At 37.3% G+C, this 18,328-nt stretch overlaps 4 protein-coding genes across 4 annotated transcripts; 2 read left to right on the forward strand and 2 right to left on the reverse strand.

Moving 5' to 3' along the window:
- Positions 1-166: 166 nt before the first annotated feature.
- LOC107045815 (beta-1,3-glucan-binding protein) lies at positions 167-3,247 on the reverse strand. The gene is made up of 6 exons (XM_015268188.2): positions 2,600-3,247; positions 2,216-2,511; positions 1,994-2,130; positions 1,113-1,584; positions 710-811; positions 167-608 (listed from the first exon to the last, which is right to left on the reverse strand). The coding sequence occupies exons 1-6, from the start codon at positions 2,676-2,678 to the stop codon at positions 498-500; spliced, it is 1,197 nt and encodes a 398-aa protein (XP_015123674.1). The 5' UTR covers positions 2,679-3,247; the 3' UTR covers positions 167-497.
- On the forward strand, positions 1,935-4,472 carry LOC107045816 (frataxin homolog, mitochondrial). Its single transcript, XM_015268189.2, has 3 exons — positions 1,935-3,211; positions 3,537-3,657; positions 3,779-4,472. The coding sequence occupies exons 1-3, from the start codon at positions 2,967-2,969 to the stop codon at positions 4,031-4,033; spliced, it is 621 nt and encodes a 206-aa protein (XP_015123675.1). The 5' UTR covers positions 1,935-2,966; the 3' UTR covers positions 4,034-4,472.
- A 103-nt stretch (positions 4,473-4,575) lies between these two features.
- Positions 4,576-11,020, forward strand: LOC107045817. Its single transcript, XM_015268191.1, has 13 exons — positions 4,576-4,653; positions 4,736-4,997; positions 5,413-5,757; positions 6,899-7,005; positions 7,092-7,313; positions 7,401-7,604; positions 8,156-8,452; positions 8,516-8,614; positions 9,462-9,850; positions 9,929-10,043; positions 10,405-10,566; positions 10,689-10,910; positions 10,991-11,020. Exons 1-12 carry the CDS (start codon positions 4,576-4,578, stop codon positions 10,887-10,889), a joined length of 2,481 nt encoding a protein of 826 aa, XP_015123677.1. The 3' UTR covers positions 10,890-10,910; positions 10,991-11,020.
- A 333-nt stretch (positions 11,021-11,353) lies between these two features.
- Positions 11,354-17,554, reverse strand: LOC107045818 (short neuropeptide F). Its single transcript, XM_015268192.1, has 4 exons — positions 17,380-17,554; positions 12,641-12,751; positions 11,871-12,085; positions 11,354-11,668 (listed from the first exon to the last, which is right to left on the reverse strand). Exons 2-4 carry the CDS (start codon positions 12,726-12,728, stop codon positions 11,615-11,617), a joined length of 357 nt encoding a protein of 118 aa, XP_015123678.1. The 5' UTR covers positions 12,729-12,751; positions 17,380-17,554; the 3' UTR covers positions 11,354-11,614.
- Positions 17,555-18,328: the final 774 nt, after the last annotated feature.

Below are 18,328 nucleotides of genomic sequence, written 5' to 3' on the forward strand. Positions count from 1 at the left end.
CGACTGCAGATGTATTATTCCTTCTTCCACTTCGTCATCGAGTTCGGCATTTAAATGTGGGGAAAAGAGAGGACTTGATTTTTTTTTAACTTCGTGTTTTTTTTTGTCATTCTTGTTTGTTCACAGGGATAGCCATATTCATCAATCCTAATTACCGTTAAATTGTCAAGTTCAATTTTTAACATAAACCTTAAAATTTTAAATATTAAATTAACCATTAATTTGTACATTCACATTTGTTAATATTCTATTAACCAATAATTTAGGCAGGAAGATTGACGATTATTTAGATAATTGAAAATCAAATACACAAAATATCACACTATTTTTGTATTTTGATGAGAATATTTAAATCTTTTTTGTAAATTGGCTGGAATGAGTTCTTTTAAAATGATAAAGACAAACGGTTGGATAAATCATGAGAGGACTTGACACAACAGTTTACTTTGCCCCTCTCGTCCCCGGAATTCGCAGTCCCTCGAGGATGAAAAAAAAAATTAAACAGCAGATATTTTCACGTAGTCAATTTCAAGTGCCGCTGAGTGTTTCGTACCGAGACGCCAGGTCGGTAGCCACTGGTCCTTGGCCTGCCAAAAACGGAGCATAGCCTGCGTGAAAGAAGCAGAAAACCCTGAGCTGTAAATCTCCACGAATACTTCGGTATTTAGATTGAGTTCCAAGATATCGAGGCGAAAAATTCATCACTGACCTTCGCTTCAACGTTCCTCCAAGGTTTTTCGTAATTACCGCTTCTTGTGTTGTCGGGGAATGCCTGCATCCCACCTACGCCTAAGCCGAACGTTAGATAGAACTGGAAGCAAAATAATTTTCGTCTTTACCCTCGCAAAATTCCGTGAATTCGTTACTAAAAAATTTAGTGGCGAACGGCTTAAGTCAATTTAGTCTTGAGTTTTCCTGAAATATTTCCGAATCTAAGGGAGATAGCGGAATTTCTATAATAACCTTTTTTGTAGAGCGAACTGAGTGCTACAAAAAAGGTTATAACAAAAATTTTGCTATCTGCCTCAGACTTCGAGGTATTCATTGAAAACTGGCCAATAGCCAAAATCGGCTTAAACCGTGTGACCGCTTCGCTGCCGAATTATTCTCACGTCTTTAGGGGAATCCGTGTTGTCTTCGCTGTGGGGATGAGGTATCTCGCCTACTCTTTCGTTATCGACTTCGAAAGTGAATCCCCTCTCGGTCCAGATTGTCCTGTAAACGTGAAACTCGTCATTCCAAAATCCGAAATTCTTCAATTTCGTTAGTTTCGCGGGAGCCGCGCCCTTGACTTCGAATTCCAGTAGTCTCGAGCTAAAATCTGCGCGGGAGTCGTCGCTCGTTTGGAAGTTGTCATTGCCTCTGGCCATCCCCAAAGTTATTCTCGCTTTGTGACCGGCGTTCATCCCCTGGATCATCATCTCCGGGATGAGCCAATCGCCCTTGGGGAATTTCGCTCTGACTTCAATTTTTCCGTAACGAAAATTCAAGGTGTTCTTTGTCGTCAGGCGCGCGGAAATTATTGGCGGCAGAATGTTGTAAGATGTCGCATTCCGGTAGCATTCCTGGACAAGTCCGTCACAACTGAAAGATAAAGTGATTAATAAAATCGGTAGCGCAGCGGTAAAACGGTTCAAGTCGACTTGGCTCTCATCCGAATTTTCGATACTTGAACCCTTTTTCCGCTTCGGTATCTAAATGTGCGCAATGAATATTAAATAAATTCAGTAGCGAACTGGTAAAAAGGTACAAGTCAATTTTGACTACTGACTAGTTTTTAATAAATATCTCGGAATCTAAGGGAGATAACAAAATTTTTGTTATCACCTTTTTTGTAGAGCCGATTGAGAGCTACAACAAACGTAATTACGAAAATTTCGCTATCTCCGTTAGATTCGGAAATATTCCTCAAAAACTCAACTGGGAGATGGGCCCACTTGACCGTTTTACCACTTCGCTGCTGAATTAATTAATAAATCATTTGGAATATTACTCCGCTAACTGAAGACTCCCGAAATACACGATATTCTCGCCAAACTCATCCTCCAACAGCGTCGGCACGATTCTCAGCACTCCATTATCAATTTTTATGTTCTTTCCCAGCTTGTGATAGACACAAAATCCATAATCCTGAAAAAATGAAATTACGATCTCGTCAACGTCTCGCAAATGAACGGGACGGAGAAAATTCTCGTGCAAAAATCTTGGAACTCACTGGCTGCTGAGGAATTTTCACTTCTCTACTCCACAGAGACGAGTTCAACAAGTTGAAATTATCCTGTCTCAGGGCGTCGCCGTCCGGGGAATCCCCCGTGACTTTCTCATTGAACTCCTCCTCGAAGATGATATCACCCTGGCATGCCGCATGCTTGCCATTGAACACTGTCACACTCTTCTCGCATCTCTTTCCGCGGATTATCTCGTGTCCATGTTTCAATTCATCCGGAGTTGCGTCATCAGTAATACTGCTATCAACGTTTTGTAATCTTGAATAGTCGACCCCCAATTCATCTGTCACGGCGAAATATCAGATTAATAATACTGTAATACTAAAATTACGCGACCACATCGCAAATTAAAATTATGAAAAATATATTACCCAAAGTTGAAATGGAAAATCCGTGACTTCTATTCAGAAGGAAAATCACCAACGAAAACTCGAAAAATTTAATTAACATGACTAAATTATTATTATTATTATTATTATTATTATTATTATTGTTGTTGTTGTTATTGTTGTCAATTTATCCCGTTAGATGTTAAATGCAACTTTCTCCGTCCACTGCACTCGCTCGACTAATTTCTCACGCCATTTGAATGACGAATTTTCGAAGATCGGGGATTTCCCGCCGGTTCTTGCGTCACAATCATGCGCATCGGCTTCAAAACACTGCTGATACTTCTATTCTCATTATTTACAAGTTGTTTGATCGATGGGAAATAAGTTCTCAAGGAAATAGATCAATATGTTGTCGACTGCATCTAGAACAGTGAAGTTCAAGAGATTATCTCCCATTTTTCAGGGAATTAATTCATTAGAGTGGATAATAAATCGAGGGACGAGTTCACGTGGGGAAATCAGAGGTTATTCCAGTCTTCATCGAAGTAATAATGCCCCGATAAAGAGTATCAGGGGAAATATTAACAGATATCACAGATCTGTTGTTAACGAAAACTCGTTTCAAGTTACTCCAGCAAATACCGTAGAGTCGTGAGTACTGCACCAGTGATTTTGAATTTTCTATTATTTTTCGAGAATTATAAAATATTTTTTAGAAAAAATCAATAGAATTCAATTTTTTATAGAAATTCTCAGCCCAAATTTCACAACTTTTTTTGTCTGATTTTTTTAATGAAATTATTTTAAAGTTATTATTATAATTATTAATTATTATTATTAATTATTGTTATTATTATTAATTATTATTATTTTATTAAGGCGAAGCGAAAAAAATGGAAAATTCATATCGAGCAATTTCTACTGATTTTTAAAATAGTGATAATTTTTTTTCTTCTTATCAACTCATTTTTTCAAGGGAATTAGATAGTGTGCAGTTTGAAAAAATATCAGATGATACCTTGGACTCTTTAGCTGAGTATTTTGACGAGATTGTTGAACGCGCTGAACATCTTCCTGATGCAGACGTCAATTATGGAGTGAGTGATTCGATTAAAGAGGGGAAAATCCTTATTTTCTATTTTCCTCGTTGTCTTATTAATCAATGATAAAATGTTAAAATCAATAAAAATGTTGAAATACTTGATATTGATGCTTCAGGATGGAGTGTTGACGATAAAATTCGGCGACAAAGTGGGGACTTACGTGATTAATCGCCAAACACCGAATAAGCAGATCTGGTTGTCATCGCCAAAGTCAGGACCAAAGCGGTATGATTTCACGAATGGCACATGGATATACAAGCACGATGGAAAATCACTGCATCAGCTTCTTGACGATGAAATATCACTTGTAGCTAACGAAAAGACTGCATTCATTGAAAAATGTGCTTACAGTAGAGAGAACAAGAAATAAATTATTTTGTAGATAAATAAATGGCAGAGCTGGGCTTTATTTTATGAAAATCAAATGGAAATACTGTTCCAAATGGTTCAGTAAGACGAAATACTATTTGAAAATAATCAAATACTGTTTATTTAAATGTCTGTTTGAAATTGAAATAAAATTATTTGATATTTCAATTTCTTTTCACCATAGTCTCTCAACACTCTCTATCTTAGCTAGCTCCATTCTTGCTTGATTTATGTTTAATAAGTCGACTTTGGCGTTTCATGTTTATTTATATTTCTTAATTTTTTCAATAAAATTTTTCTTCATTTTTTTTTTCATTCAAGCTTCCGAGTTTAAATCCCGGTCGGCTAGAATAGTGAGATCTAACCATTTTTAAAGTCTTGATCAGCAGCGCAATATCCTCAACCGATGTAAAATGACAATAAAAATTTTTTTTTCATAATTTCACACCTGTTCAACATTCTTCCGCGGATTAATTTTCCGGGTACCCTAAAACCCTTATCATTCAATTTGATTATCTTTTCGGTAATTAATTATAGATAATCATGGATGAGATTATGGAAGATGGAAACCTGGTGGACAGAGTTAGAATTTTATTGCAGAGGGACATGCAATATTATCAGGTAAATAAATCTTTAATGAAATTGAGATTGACTTGCAGCAATCAGACCGCCGTATGATAAATCGTTGGTTGTTCTAACGAAGGCGAAGCAAACAGTTCTCCGAGAATCACTGTGTGGAAGGGTGAGCGGTGGAAAACTGGATTTTCCACGTCACGCATCATTTGCCGCGATAAAAATCGTTAAATGGTGGGAGGCGGAATTTTTTATTGCATTCAGATATCCCTCGGGACTTTGCGTGTCTACGGAGCCAATGGCGACGAGTGTCGAGGGCGAAGAGGTCATTAAAAAAACACCACCCTCTGAATTTATCCTCCTGGTGGTCGATACGTCGCAATTATTCATCGGTAAACATGAAAATAATTTATCAAAACTTTTATTTTCATTTTCCTCTCGACCAAATCGAAAATGGTTTTCAATAGAAAAAGAATTTCCGACGTGCGTTGATCAAGTTTTAATTAACTAATCAAAATTTAAAAATAGTAAAATAATTGATAATCTAAATTTCCAACTGATGATGAATTAAATATTTAAGAAAGTGGAGCTATAAATTTTCTATCAATTACATAATCCTAAATTCCTTATAAGGGATTTCCGATTATCCCAATAGTCGTCAATCTTCCGAACTAAATTACCGATCAATAAATAATTCAGATTTTAAAGTGATATTAATTAACTGACGACTTAATAATTTAACAGTAATTACAATTAATGGATATGGCTGTCCCCTAAAATACCAATAATTTAAAAAACCATTTGCAGAACATTTACATGCGCTGATTCAAGAATCCCTCGACCACGCTGACCTCGCGGTGCTAACTGCGACTCTCGGTGCAGCTGCGCTCGTGAGAAACTGCCTCTGGTGTTACAATCAACAGTCGAAAGCCAAAATCCCGAAGCAATCAAGTGAAAAGCTCTATGAATTTTACAAATCATACCAGGAAATGGCAGAGGCAGTGGGTGAACGCCTCCTCGATCTTCACTGTCGTTTAATATCTCTCTATATCCTGAATGAAGCCGACTCGCTCAGCTGGCAGAGTGAGAAATACTTCTTCGAGAAAGAGAGATCCTCCTTCATTATTCAGATGTGGTGGCTATATATGCAGGGTAATTACCTTCATTTCGATATCGCCCTGGCGGATCGATTGATAGCTCCGATTCAATAGGCGCTGGACTTGTTCACGCGGTCAACGGCCGATCGATCGTTGGTTGATCACTAGACGATGGTTTTTCGATCGATGGTTAGTTTTTGATGAATATCTCGGAATCTAGGGCAGATAGCGACATTTTCGGCATAACCTTTTTTGTAGAGCGAATTGAGAGCTACAAAAAAGGTCATTACAAGAATTCCGCTATCTCCCTTAGATTCGGAGATATTCCTTAAAAAACTCAACTGAAGTCGATTTTGACTAGTAGTCAGTTTTTAATGGATATCTCGGAATCTAAGGCAGATGGCGAAATTTTCGTTACGACCTTTTTTGTAGAGCGAATTGAGAGCTACAAAAAAGGTCATTACAAGAATTCCGCTATCTCCCTTAGATTCGGAGATATTCCTTAAAAAACTCAACTGAAGTCGATTTTGACTAGTAGTCAGTTTTTAATGGATATCTCGGAATCTAAGGCAGATGGCGAAATTTTCGTTACGACCTTTTTTGTAGAGCGAATTGAGAGCTACAAAAAAGGTCATTACAAGAATTCCGCTATCTCCCTTAGATTCGGAGATATTCCTTAAAAAACTCAACTGAAGTCGATTTTGACTAGTAGTCAGTTTTTAATGGATATCTCGGAATCTAAGGCAGATGGCGAAATTTTCGTTACGACCTTTTTTGTAGAGCGAATTGAGAGCTACAAAAAAGGTCATTACAAGAATTCCGCTATCTCCCTTAGATTCGGAGATATTCCTTAAAAAACTCAACTGAAGTCGATTTTGACTAGTAGTCAGTTTTTAATGGATATCTCGGAATCTAAGGCAGATAGCGAAATTTTCGTTACAACCTTTTTTGTAGAGCGAATTGAGAGCTACAAAAAAGGTTATTACAAGAATTCCGCTATTTCCCTTAGATTCAGAGATATTCCTCTAAAACTGCTAAAAGCTAAGTCCACAAGTCATTTAACAACTTCGCTACTGATTCTCCATTAACTCGAATGCACTATCGTATTTTAAATTATTTATTTCCTCGAAAAACGAGTCATGAGAGTCTAATTGAGCCCATCACAAGCGATTAAAAATGTCTTTTGAACCCAATAGGAACAAAGGCAGACCTCTGGAGCACGGTCTCACCGAAAATGGCACAAAGAATTTTCGCCGGAATGCTCAACGAGTCACTTACGATTATCGTCGCCCGATTTATTCACGTACGTGCATCAGAATCCGAGTTTTTCAGTCGAAAGAAGAAAGTGAATTTTTTAAATTATCATTTGTACGAATTTTAATTCGAAAGGGCCGACCAAGTCTCCAGAGATCCGAGCAATTCTGGGCGGACGCTTTCAACGTTTTGAGTTGCACTTCGTATCTCGCATTGTCAGCGTGCGATGACGGGGACGAACTCATCGCCACACGTACTAATAAATTATCAATCGTGATGAGAGATATACACGCCAAATGCGGGGAACTTCTCGTTTGTCTTCTTCTACGGGGGACGCCACTTAAGCTACTTTATCAAGCACGTGAATCTCTCGATTCTTCTGATTATTTTCCTGCGATTATCCACAGTCATACGTTTTTTTAATGAAGCCCTCGTGATGTTCAGATCTGCAGAAATGGATTAGAGAAGATTGCAATGGTGGAGAAGCGCAGCGGACCCTCTCCCTGGTTGCTCATCGCAGCTCCAAAACTCTTCGGAAATTCCACCTTCAAAGACGGAGTTTGTCAATTGTCTGAGGATCAAAAACTCATTCTGCAAGTCAACGTTCTGAGGTCACAGCCCCAGCCCAATTGGACTCAACTCCTCAAAGTAACGAAAACAGAAAGGAAAATAATGGAAAAATTAACTCGAATTTTTTCTTCCCCGAAAAAAATTTCCCGACATTTTCTCCCCCGAATTTTCCTCGTAGTTTTTCCCCCTTCCATTTTCCTCCCATTACCCCAATCAATCATTTCCATAGAGAAAATTATTCAATATTTAATTTCTATTAATAATATTAATATTAATAGTTTATTATAATAATAAACATCACTAAGATCAAACAATCCAGAAAATTATACGACGAACTCGCATTATTTTAACATATTTTCATTTCCCAGTCATTCCCCACTCGCTAGTTATCATTAATTTACGGATTTACAATAAATTTTACAGTTTTACAACAAAGGACATTAGCAATACGTAGAACCTCAGACATAGGAGACGAAATTAAATATTCAATACTTTTTTTTTTGTAAATAAAATTCATGAAGGGACGTGGGAGGAAAATAAAGGGGAAAAATAGTGCTAGCATGAGTTTTAGAGGAAAAAATGGCGGGAAAAAATGTCGGGCCACTCATTAATTCTCCCTCATTCCCAAGGTTTTATCCATGAGAAATTGCACAGTAGCAAGAATGCTATTAACAACATTAATTCGTCAATGCATCGATATGAGGGAAACCGACGACCTAAAGAGGAAAGCCCCGAAGGGCAGTTCATCGGAGTGTGGCGGATTTCTCTGCGCCGGTGACCACAAAAATACCTCGAATTTCCCAGCAACAATGTGCCTGTACAGTCTCATGTACGTGTCAGTTAACACTCCGATGGATCCAATCGATGTAATAATACCCGGCCTGAAGCAGGACGTCAACTGGTCCAATTATCTCGACCGACAACAGGTGATTCGATTATTTTGTAAACGATAGGTATTATGATTTAATCAATTAATTATCGGGCTTCAGGTCTGGAATCAATCGAGACCCCCGTGGCTTAATGCGTTGCTTGCACCGCTCAGGGAAATGATGGAGCCAGTTGTGGAAACTCTTTTGGAGGCTGTCAAGGTTCTCCTGAATTTTTACATTTCTTTATTTATTTTCTTTCTTATTCTGTTTCAGGGCGATTATTCGGCCACATTACTATATTTTTTATGACCCCTGTGAATGCCTTAGAACGTTCCCTAGTGGAAAAACATAAGGTAGAGGCGTAACATGCCTGATCAGAATTTCGGATCGGACTTGATCAGTTTCTGATCGAGACCTGAACAGAATTTCCACTCGGGTATGAGTCAATTTGAGAATGAAATTCGTAAGTGTCCTGGTAGCTCAAATGGTAAGAGCACCCGATGCGCATACCCTGCTGTGCTTTTTTTTTCACATACAGCAAAAATAAAAAAAAAAATTTTTTAAGCACATTATTATGTTTACACATTCATTTATTACTAGCATTGTTAATTGCACTTCAAAAAAAAATGTTATGAAATCAAATTTATAAATATAAAATTAAACCTGAGAGTCACTAATGGACCATAAGTTTACACAATCGTGTGAAAATATTTTGCATAAAAGTTTTTTGATTCTAGTTTTTAAGTTATGTAAATATGTAAATATTGATTGTTAATTAATAAAAACCATGAAAAAAAAAGTAAGAGCACCCGACGCGACATTGGGAGGTCCCGGGTTCGATTCCCGGCTAGGAAGTTACTAATTTTTTCTCTCAAAAAAATTAAATTTAATTAATGCCTAATGACGGTAGGAAAAACAACGTGGAGGCGTAACATGTCTGATCAGAATTTCGGATCGGACTTGATCAGTTTCTGATCAAGACCTGAACAGAATTTCCACTCGGGGTTCGAGGCGCGTTATATGAATTTCGAAATAATAATTCGTTGTGGCTCGCATTTTTCTCCAGACTGGAGCGAGTATCTATCAGGCAATGTCGCTATCCCTCGCCTGCATAACGGAACTCTTCGTGTGTGCCCCGATCGGTATCTTGAGAGCAGGGAATGCCATGAACCAGAGTATTCCAGCGCACTGTCACCCTATAGGAGGCTCTGTGCTGGTACAAATATTCTGCGCTGCATTGTACTCATCCCTCTTTCAAGTCTCTCTCCGGGGCCCCGAACCACCGGACAAAACCGATATTCAGGAGACGCCCCGGAGTGTTTCGGAATCATTCTCGTTTGACCCGTGCGACAGGTGTGCGTCAGCCACTGCTCTGGCTGAGGCACTCTGCAGTATTGATGAGGACAACAAACATACCGATCAGATTCAGGCGCTTTTGGGACTCATTCATAAATGGTATCAATTTATTTCCAATGGGAGTGGAGAATAACCTGATGATGATAATGATCTTCTATTTCTTCTTTATTTCGTTAGGATTGAAAAGGAAGATCCGAGTCCTAGATTGAAAAAATTAGACACTGTATTTTCGTGGAAGGAAACTTATGTCGATCAGTTGTTGTTTACTGAGATCGGACGTCGATCTTTAAAGGTAAATTTCGGGTGAAAATTTTATTTGGGTTTGGACGATTCTAATGACGAATTCGGCAGCTTTACTTCGTGTTTTTTCTTATTGGAAATTACTATTCTGTAGAAAGCAATTGAAATTCATCTTTTTAGACAACTTTTTCTATTCAGAGATCTTCTACAGAAATTCGTGAATATTAATTTATTGATCTCTATTTTTCTTCTTCTATTTTCATTTATAAAAACAACCAGAAAAATTAGAAACTGTTTTTTTAATAGAATTGGTCAAAAAATAATAGAGAGTTCAATAGAATTTTCGAATGAATTCGCTAGATTTTTCTGTTTTTTTCGTATTTTTTCGTATGTAACATTGATGATTCCAACAGGTGGTGCATGAATACCTGTTGAGAGCCTCAGATTGGGTACTAAAAAACTTGAAGGAGGGAAAAGAAGCATTCGACGATTTTACGGACTCGAGTGACGTATTCAATCCTTCCAAACCCCTTACTTACGTCATGTTCCATATCGACGATACAGCGTTCGATCAGGTGCACTGCTATTCATTCATCGAAGCTTCAATTCTTCAATTATTATTAAATAATAATAATTAAAGAACTGTTGGAATCGTTAATTCTTCAATTAATGAATTATCGATAATTTTCTCTTCCAGTTCCTGACGAATTTCAATGAAACCAATTGGAACGCGATCTTGAAAATGCCACTGTCAGTGACACTAGAACGAGTGAGGAGTCAAATTATCATCAGACCCGAGCTGAAAAATCCAGAAAACTTGTCCCACGCGGAAAGGGAAGTGGCGTTGGCTGTTAAAAACCTCTGCATCAGTGCAAAATCACCGAGAGCAGTTGAATAAATCCGCCAATAAATAAATTATGTGAGTGATCTGTGCGCTGGTGGATTTTTTCAAACATTTCTTTAGTACAGAAAGCATTAAATAATGAATTTTTATTGCAGGAATACAATTACTTTTGGCACATTCATTGAGAAAAAAAACCAAGAATAATTCTGTAGATTTTTGACCGAATGGTCTCACTTTATATATAAAATAGAACAGTGTTGATCACGGATACAAGTCAGTGAATTTTTAAAAGATTCTACTCATCATGGATGAAACTCACAGATTTCGACTCGATAAAAATTCAATTGATAGTTGAAGAATATTGATTCTTTAATTCACTAGCGAAGTGGAAAAACGATTTAAGACGATTTAGGTCTGTGCTGAGTTTTCGGGGAATATCTCCGAATCCAAGGGAGATAACGAAATTTTCATAATAACCTTTTTTGCAGCCCTCAATTCGTTCTACAAAAAAGGTCCTGACAAAAATTTTGCTACCCCCCTCATATTCCGAGATATTCATTGAAAACCGGCCAATGCTCAAAATCGACTTAAACCATTCTATCGCTTTTCTACTGAATACATTTCCACTAGATCTCATGTTTATACACAGATATATGTGTTACAGAAAACGGCTCTCGCATTCCAAGATACGAAAATTAATTCAATTTATTTTTCTTTCAGTTTTTTTCTTTTTTTTATTGTTGAAAAAAGCGTGCCACGATACCATTCAAGTGTGATGTTTAATTTTCTTCAGTTCCCGATGAACTTGAGCCCAATCTCGTCATCATTCCATCCTAAGGACATAATAAAAAAATTGTAGCTGTAGGTGTTGATGTCCGTAAAGAATTTTGGTAAAAATAAAAATAAAAATGAAAATATTTCTCCTTTCATCCCTCAGTTTTTATACGACAGATGTCGGTGTCATAATGTCAAAGAGTTTTGTGGAGTGTGCAAAGAAAAGAGGGTGTTGTACATATAATTTTTTTTTTCATTTACCGGTGGCATCGCTGGCCCGGAACGGCCAAAGCGAAGACGCAGCGAGGGTGAGCGCTGAGATTTTCGGATCATGAGGTGTTCGTAGGGTATACCAACGAGATTAGAGCTTCCGATGTTCGATCCAGATGGATAACTGTTGTCCATTGAATTACGACGCAGAAGGAATCTGTAGAATTCACGGAGACCCTCGAGGTCTCGATCTGCATTTTCGTCGGCTTGAAGAATATCAGCTGATTAATTAGTGGGTTTTAAATAATTAATTCAAAGAAAAATTCGACGAATAAAACTAAAAATTCCATAATTTTTTTTTATCGTTATTTTACATCGCTTCGACCCGTTTAGGGTACACTGCGATGATGATCAAAACTTTAAATGGTTAGATCGCACCTTTCTATTTGAACTCGGAACCTTTCACATGCGAGGCAACGAACTTACTCACTGCGCCAAGGCACCGGGGATATTAATTAAAAAAAAAAAAAAAAAAAAAAAAAAAAAAAAAAAAAAAAAAAAAAAAAAAAAAAAAAAAAAAAAAAAAAAAAAAAAAAAAAAAAAAAAAAAAAAAAAAAAAAAAAAAAAAAAAAAAAAAAAAAAAAAAAAAAAAAAAANATAAATAAGATCAAGCAAATAAACAAGATGAAAGAAATTCCATTCCACAGAGACTAAATAAAAATATAAAAACCCTCGGACATCGCGATAAATTGTGAAGCCAAAAGTACAAAAACATCACACGAAGACATTCTGTTTTATCTCACGTGAGCTGAGTTAATTACCTATGTAATCCATATAGTTCTCTGTGCTGACAGCCACTCCGAAGACGAAGAAGAGAGCGATCACCGTGACCCCGTAGTACTTCATCATTACTTTATCTCCGACAGAGAATTCTGAAGAGAGAAAATATTTACCCCTTTACTATTTACAAATTGAAGGTTGAGGACAAAAAAACTTTATTTCCTAGTCAAGAGGGTTTTCCCTCCCATTTTACCAGAGCTTGTTCTCCTCAGCCGTGGGCTTTCCCACATTCTTACGCAGATTTCTTTGAATTCAAGGGAATCGAAGAAATATTTATCAAGAAACTGTTTTCATAAGTTGGATAAACCCATAGAAATACGTTGTAGAAAATTGAATGGAGTGAAAAGCGACAATGAACGCGTCGCCAGTTGCATAAGCTCACACCTTTTATTTCTGTGAATTTGAAGGACCTCACAAATGTTGTATACCCACTATTTTTGCACAAACACTCTGCACTCCAACTCAATCAGAATTATTCGAACTGTCTCAGAGTTAACACCTCATCAGGAAGATATCCAAAGTGCGACAGTCAGTATTCGCATTCAAGTCTAATAAAGATTTCGGTATATTTAAAGTGAACAGTCTCTTTTACCCGTAATCCAACACGAACTCCTGGGCTTTTCCATGAATATTAATACCATTTCTAGAAATTTGATCCCCGAGAAAATGACTGGGTACTTCTTCTCCGTGAGGATCATCTCCGCAGGAGGCAGACAGTCGCGGGAGTATCTCCCGAGAAAGTTCGTGATGGAAACCTCAAGGTTCGATGTCAAAACTTATCTGATTTCGAACAGATGGTGAGGAATGGTCGTGACATCGGAGCTTTCACAGACTACTCGTAAATTATTTCCCGTTAAAATTGTATTGTAAGAAAGTTTATAATTAACTTTCTCATGAGGGATCAATTTTTCTTCCAATATCACTGGTTTCGAGCCGAATATTATAATTCGGCATCATTTTTCACTCGATTATCGTCATTTTGGTTCACGGGGCAAAATGGGACAGTTAAAAATTCGAAAAATACTGAAAAAGGTCCAAAATTCCACTGAAAAAAATTATTAATAAATTAGTAATTATTATTATTTTAAATTATTTTCCCGCATTTCAGTAATGACATCAGAAATCAGTACAAGGGAGGAAAAAGGAACCAAATTACAGGAGTAATGAATATTTTTCTGATTTTAAGAAATTTCTAATTTTTTTGGGCAAAATTGGATTATCCCGTTTTACCCGCCCTATCACATTTTGCTCTACCCTCCCCTATAATTAGAATTCTAGTCCGTTAAGTAGAATAAGCGGAAATCGGTCAGACATGTCGACTTTTCCAAATTTCCGCGCAATGTTTAATAGAGTGAAAAGACGAGTGATTGGAAAAGTCATTCCGTAGCACGAGGGAAACCTTTTTTCCCCGTTTGTTCATTAAAAATTGTTGTTAGGAAGCTAGAGTGGGATTAATGAGGTGAGAGGGGGAAACTAACAAACAAGAATAACGAACAAGTAATTAAGACTGTCAGCCCCTATAGCGCAATGCATCCAGATCCATTTATTCATTTAGACTCTCCTACTGTTTTGACCTTCTGCCTGGCGAGTGGATGAAGGTGCAGTGGCGGACAGCGCTGAATGAAACTAAACAAGTACATCAGGCGCGCTGATGTGTCTATCTGAACTCAGAAATTTCGCCCCGGGGCTTAATGAGAATTTTCATCTTTAAAGGGGAGGCGAATGTATGGAAAAGGTCACATTTGAAGTGAAGGGGAAATTCATGGAGGAAATTATCAGAAGGGCGTTCTCGTCGCAATTACCTGAACCTCATTAATTCACTTATTTGATTTTTTTTTTGGTTTAGAGTATTCAATTTCCATTTTATGCATTAATTTGTTATTTTAATTTTAATTAAGGCCGACATTGTTAATAAATTTCATGTTTCATTCGTTTTTACTGTTCCGAGGTGGCAATACCTTCACTTCATTTTGTTTACCCTATTATCAATAATTCACTTCTTTCTAATTTTTATTCTCTTTTATTATATTAATCGATTCATTAGTCTGCATTCCTAATATTATTTAATGCTTACTTTTACATTACATCTAGTATATCAACATTATGTTTTTAGAATTTAATCTACTGCTAAAAAAATAAAATAATAATTCAGTAGCGAAGCGGAAAACAGTTCAACTCGATTTTGACTATTCTCCAGTTTTCAGTGAATTTCTCGAAATCTAGAGGAGATAGCAAAATTTTTGTAATGACCTTTTTTGTAGCTCTCAGTTCGCTCTACAAAAAAAGTCATTACAAAAATTTCGGTATCTCCCTTAGGTTCGGAGATATTCCTCGAAATTAATCAATTTTTAGCATAATTTTTTTTAAGAAACATTTTGTTTAAATAAAAAATCTCATTTGAAAGGAGAAAAACGAGCGGAAATGAAATTCATTCCTCCATTCTCACCGGAAAATTTCGCCTCTGTATAATTTGAACAGAGGGCACATAGCAATTGAAATTTCCCGGACGGAGAGAAAATTTCTCGAAAGTTGAAAACCGCGGAGAAACTTTTTCCATGCAATTATGGGCTATGCAAACGATTACGCGACTAAAATGGATGCAGCGCAGTTGTTGGTCCAACTGTACCATCTCCTCAATTACCATTTAAATCATGATATGGATGGAAAAAAATACATACACGTCTCCTGAATAATTCAGCGTTTGCTTCTTCCCGATCGCACGACGAGAATATTCCTGAATATCGAGGGAGTTTAATTGGAAATATCGCCATGGTCTATTTAATTACGTCCTCTTTATTCATTACGCCATTATTTACTATTCATTCATCGTGTGAATCGAATGGATTTCAAACACACGCGATTGGAATTTCGGCTCAGTGTGTGATGTCAATATTTGATCAGCAATATTTTTCCAGACCATTTCGATTATATTTGTGAATTGAAAAGGGCATCGTTCATCATATTTATCATTTTAGAGACACTTGATTTTTCCGTGCAATTTACCGAGATGTTTTCTGTGGAAATGTCTCGAGTTAAATTTTCTATTTTTTTGTTTGATTTTTTTAAGAGAAAAAAATAAGAATGGAAAATGTATGAAAAGAAAATTGCATCGAAAGATGAAATTCTATTTATTTGTTGTATAAAATAATTTCTAATGGACGTCTTATATTTAAAAAATCTTTACTTTGTCTCTTCTTTTTATCGAAAAACTAATAAAAAAGCAAATGCTATCTGTCCATTTGCAGCGAGTGGTGATAGAGGTCCGCCTCCACCGGGGTCAAAAATATCTCCTGGGAGAATGAAACCACGGACTGCCCTGATGACCAAAACTTCATTACTCAGACACAGCCGATTGCCAAAGTTACAGCTATCCCTCGAAACTAATACCCGAGCAGCTTGTGCCCAACGTACGCAATTATCATTCCATCCTTCTTCAAAAGTTGTATCATTCCGCAAACAACTTCTTGATTGCTCCTCCATGGATTTCCCTGTGCAGTTTGTCATATATCTGACACCTGCGGCGACCAATAATCCCCACATGAACGCCGTCGACCACTGAGCCCTCACAAATGTGGGGAAAAACGAACAAGTTGGAGTGAGAAATTGCCCGGTCTGAGGATCGAATATTGGACCTCATTCGCCTTAAGTGACTAAAAATATATCTTGAAAGATGGATAAAACTGGTGAAGGGAATAGTTCATTCTTGGATGAAAAATTTGAGAACCGATTTCAAGATATTACCGCAGGGGATCAAAAATGCGTTGAAAATTCTGGAAAAAATCAGGATCCAGCTTTAAATCAACTGATAAAAAACCTTTTCGAATTGAATTTCTCACGTGAATTTTTCCATTTTTAATTGAATTTTTAAAATTTTTTGGTTCAAGTCGATTTTTACCATTTTCCAGTTTTCAATGAATACCTCGGAATCTGAGGGAGATAGCAAAATTCATCACTAAACCTTTTTTGTAGCCCTCAATTCGCTCTACAAAAAAGGTCATTACGAAGATTTCGTTATCTCCCTTAGATTCCGAGATATTTCTCAAAAACTCAGATGAGAGTTGCGGTACAGAAATATCAACCGAAAAAGCTTTTCAATTTCGCAAAAACTAATGAGGCGAAATGTGTTCGGCAGTCTCGTTTGGAAATTTCCCCCGGCTTTTTGATGGAACAACTTTCATCCCCCATTCCTCACGCTGCGGGGTCCCTCGAACAATCGTAAATAAAATCTGTAAAAGTTTTCTTCTCGGGACGAAGTAAAAAGGAGACGAGAGTCACATTTTTTACGATGAATATCTCATGCATCTGTTACACCTGAGGGCGGCAGCAGAAGGGAAACATATTTTATTTACGATCTCTTTCAAAGAAGCCCGAAAGTGTAAAAATGAATTATACATCGTCGGGCGAAAACGATCGCACAAATCCCGCATTATCTGGCCCCTAGATGCCGAATCACGATTATTCTTTTATATTTCCCATTAATGGACGTCGTTGGAGGATTGGCAGCAGTTTAATGGATCGTTTCACACCAATGGCCTTTGCCGGCCCATAAATTCATTATTAGACCGGTATATGACGGTATAAAATCGAAATACGAAAATCACGAGTCATACTTTTCTCAAACTTCAATCTCAGCGAAAAAAATGCAAAAAATTCGACGACAAAACACATGAACAAACGTCGACAGTCGTCTCCGAAAGAGATAGCTCAATAAATCACTCACCGAAATCGCCTGGGAACCGATAAATCCTTGGACACGTGCGAAACTCCGGAAGATCCTCGGCAAATCCTTCCTCCACCCCCAAAAAGTTTCAATTTCAAACTGCCAGCAAAACTCGAATTCCCTTTCAATTGAGATTTTTTTTTCTAATCCCGATAGATTAAGTTATCACGCCGGTGGTAATGAAGGCAAGTGTGGAGAAAGACGTTACGCTTTCTATATATACGATGCCAACCCCAGCGAGGGGCGGCGGGAGGGGGATGAAGACACAGGTGGCCGTCAACGCTCGCTCGAGTGGGGAGGCGAGGAGAGAGAGCGTGGAGGAAGGGATGAAAGAGGGGCGCAAGCGTGTTTTTTCGGTATTACTCTCATTACGCCCCCTCCCCCATTTCCCAAAAAACGACAATTTTTTTCCCCTCATTTTTAGCCTAAATATGTTTCGGTGTGTCACATTTTTTCTCCGCGTAATGTCTTTTCGGCTCTTCCAGTTTACGCTTTTTTCCATTATTATATGAAATTTTAAGCAAAGGCGGACTCTGTGTTAACGAGAAATGCACAAAGTGCGGAGATGACTGCTGCACAATTTTTTGTTCTGCTAAAAGATTACAATTTTTCCCCCCTGAAAATCAAATATTCCCTTGCAGAATACAATGACTTAATAACATATTGTGAATCTTCAATGTATAGGGGAGGATGGGGTAAAATGGACACTTTTGACTTTTTTAAAAATATTCATAACTCAGAAACAGATTCATCAATTGAGCTCAGTCTAAGCTCATCTCAAAGAGGAATCATTCTTCTATTCTATTGTTCTTTCTATTAAAAATAAAATTAAAAAATAAAAATAAAATTATTCCATTTCATGAACAATTCAACACGTCATGAACGTTTATAAAAAAAGTCAAAAGTGTCCATTTTACCCCCCCCCCCTCCCCCCCTCTCCTAATCGTAA

The sequence above is a fragment of the Diachasma alloeum genome, unplaced genomic scaffold, assembly GCF_001412515.2.
Source record: "Diachasma alloeum isolate Michigan unplaced genomic scaffold, Dall2.0 Dall_scaffold_01086, whole genome shotgun sequence".
NCBI classification, from domain to species: domain Eukaryota; kingdom Metazoa; phylum Arthropoda; class Insecta; order Hymenoptera; family Braconidae; genus Diachasma; species Diachasma alloeum.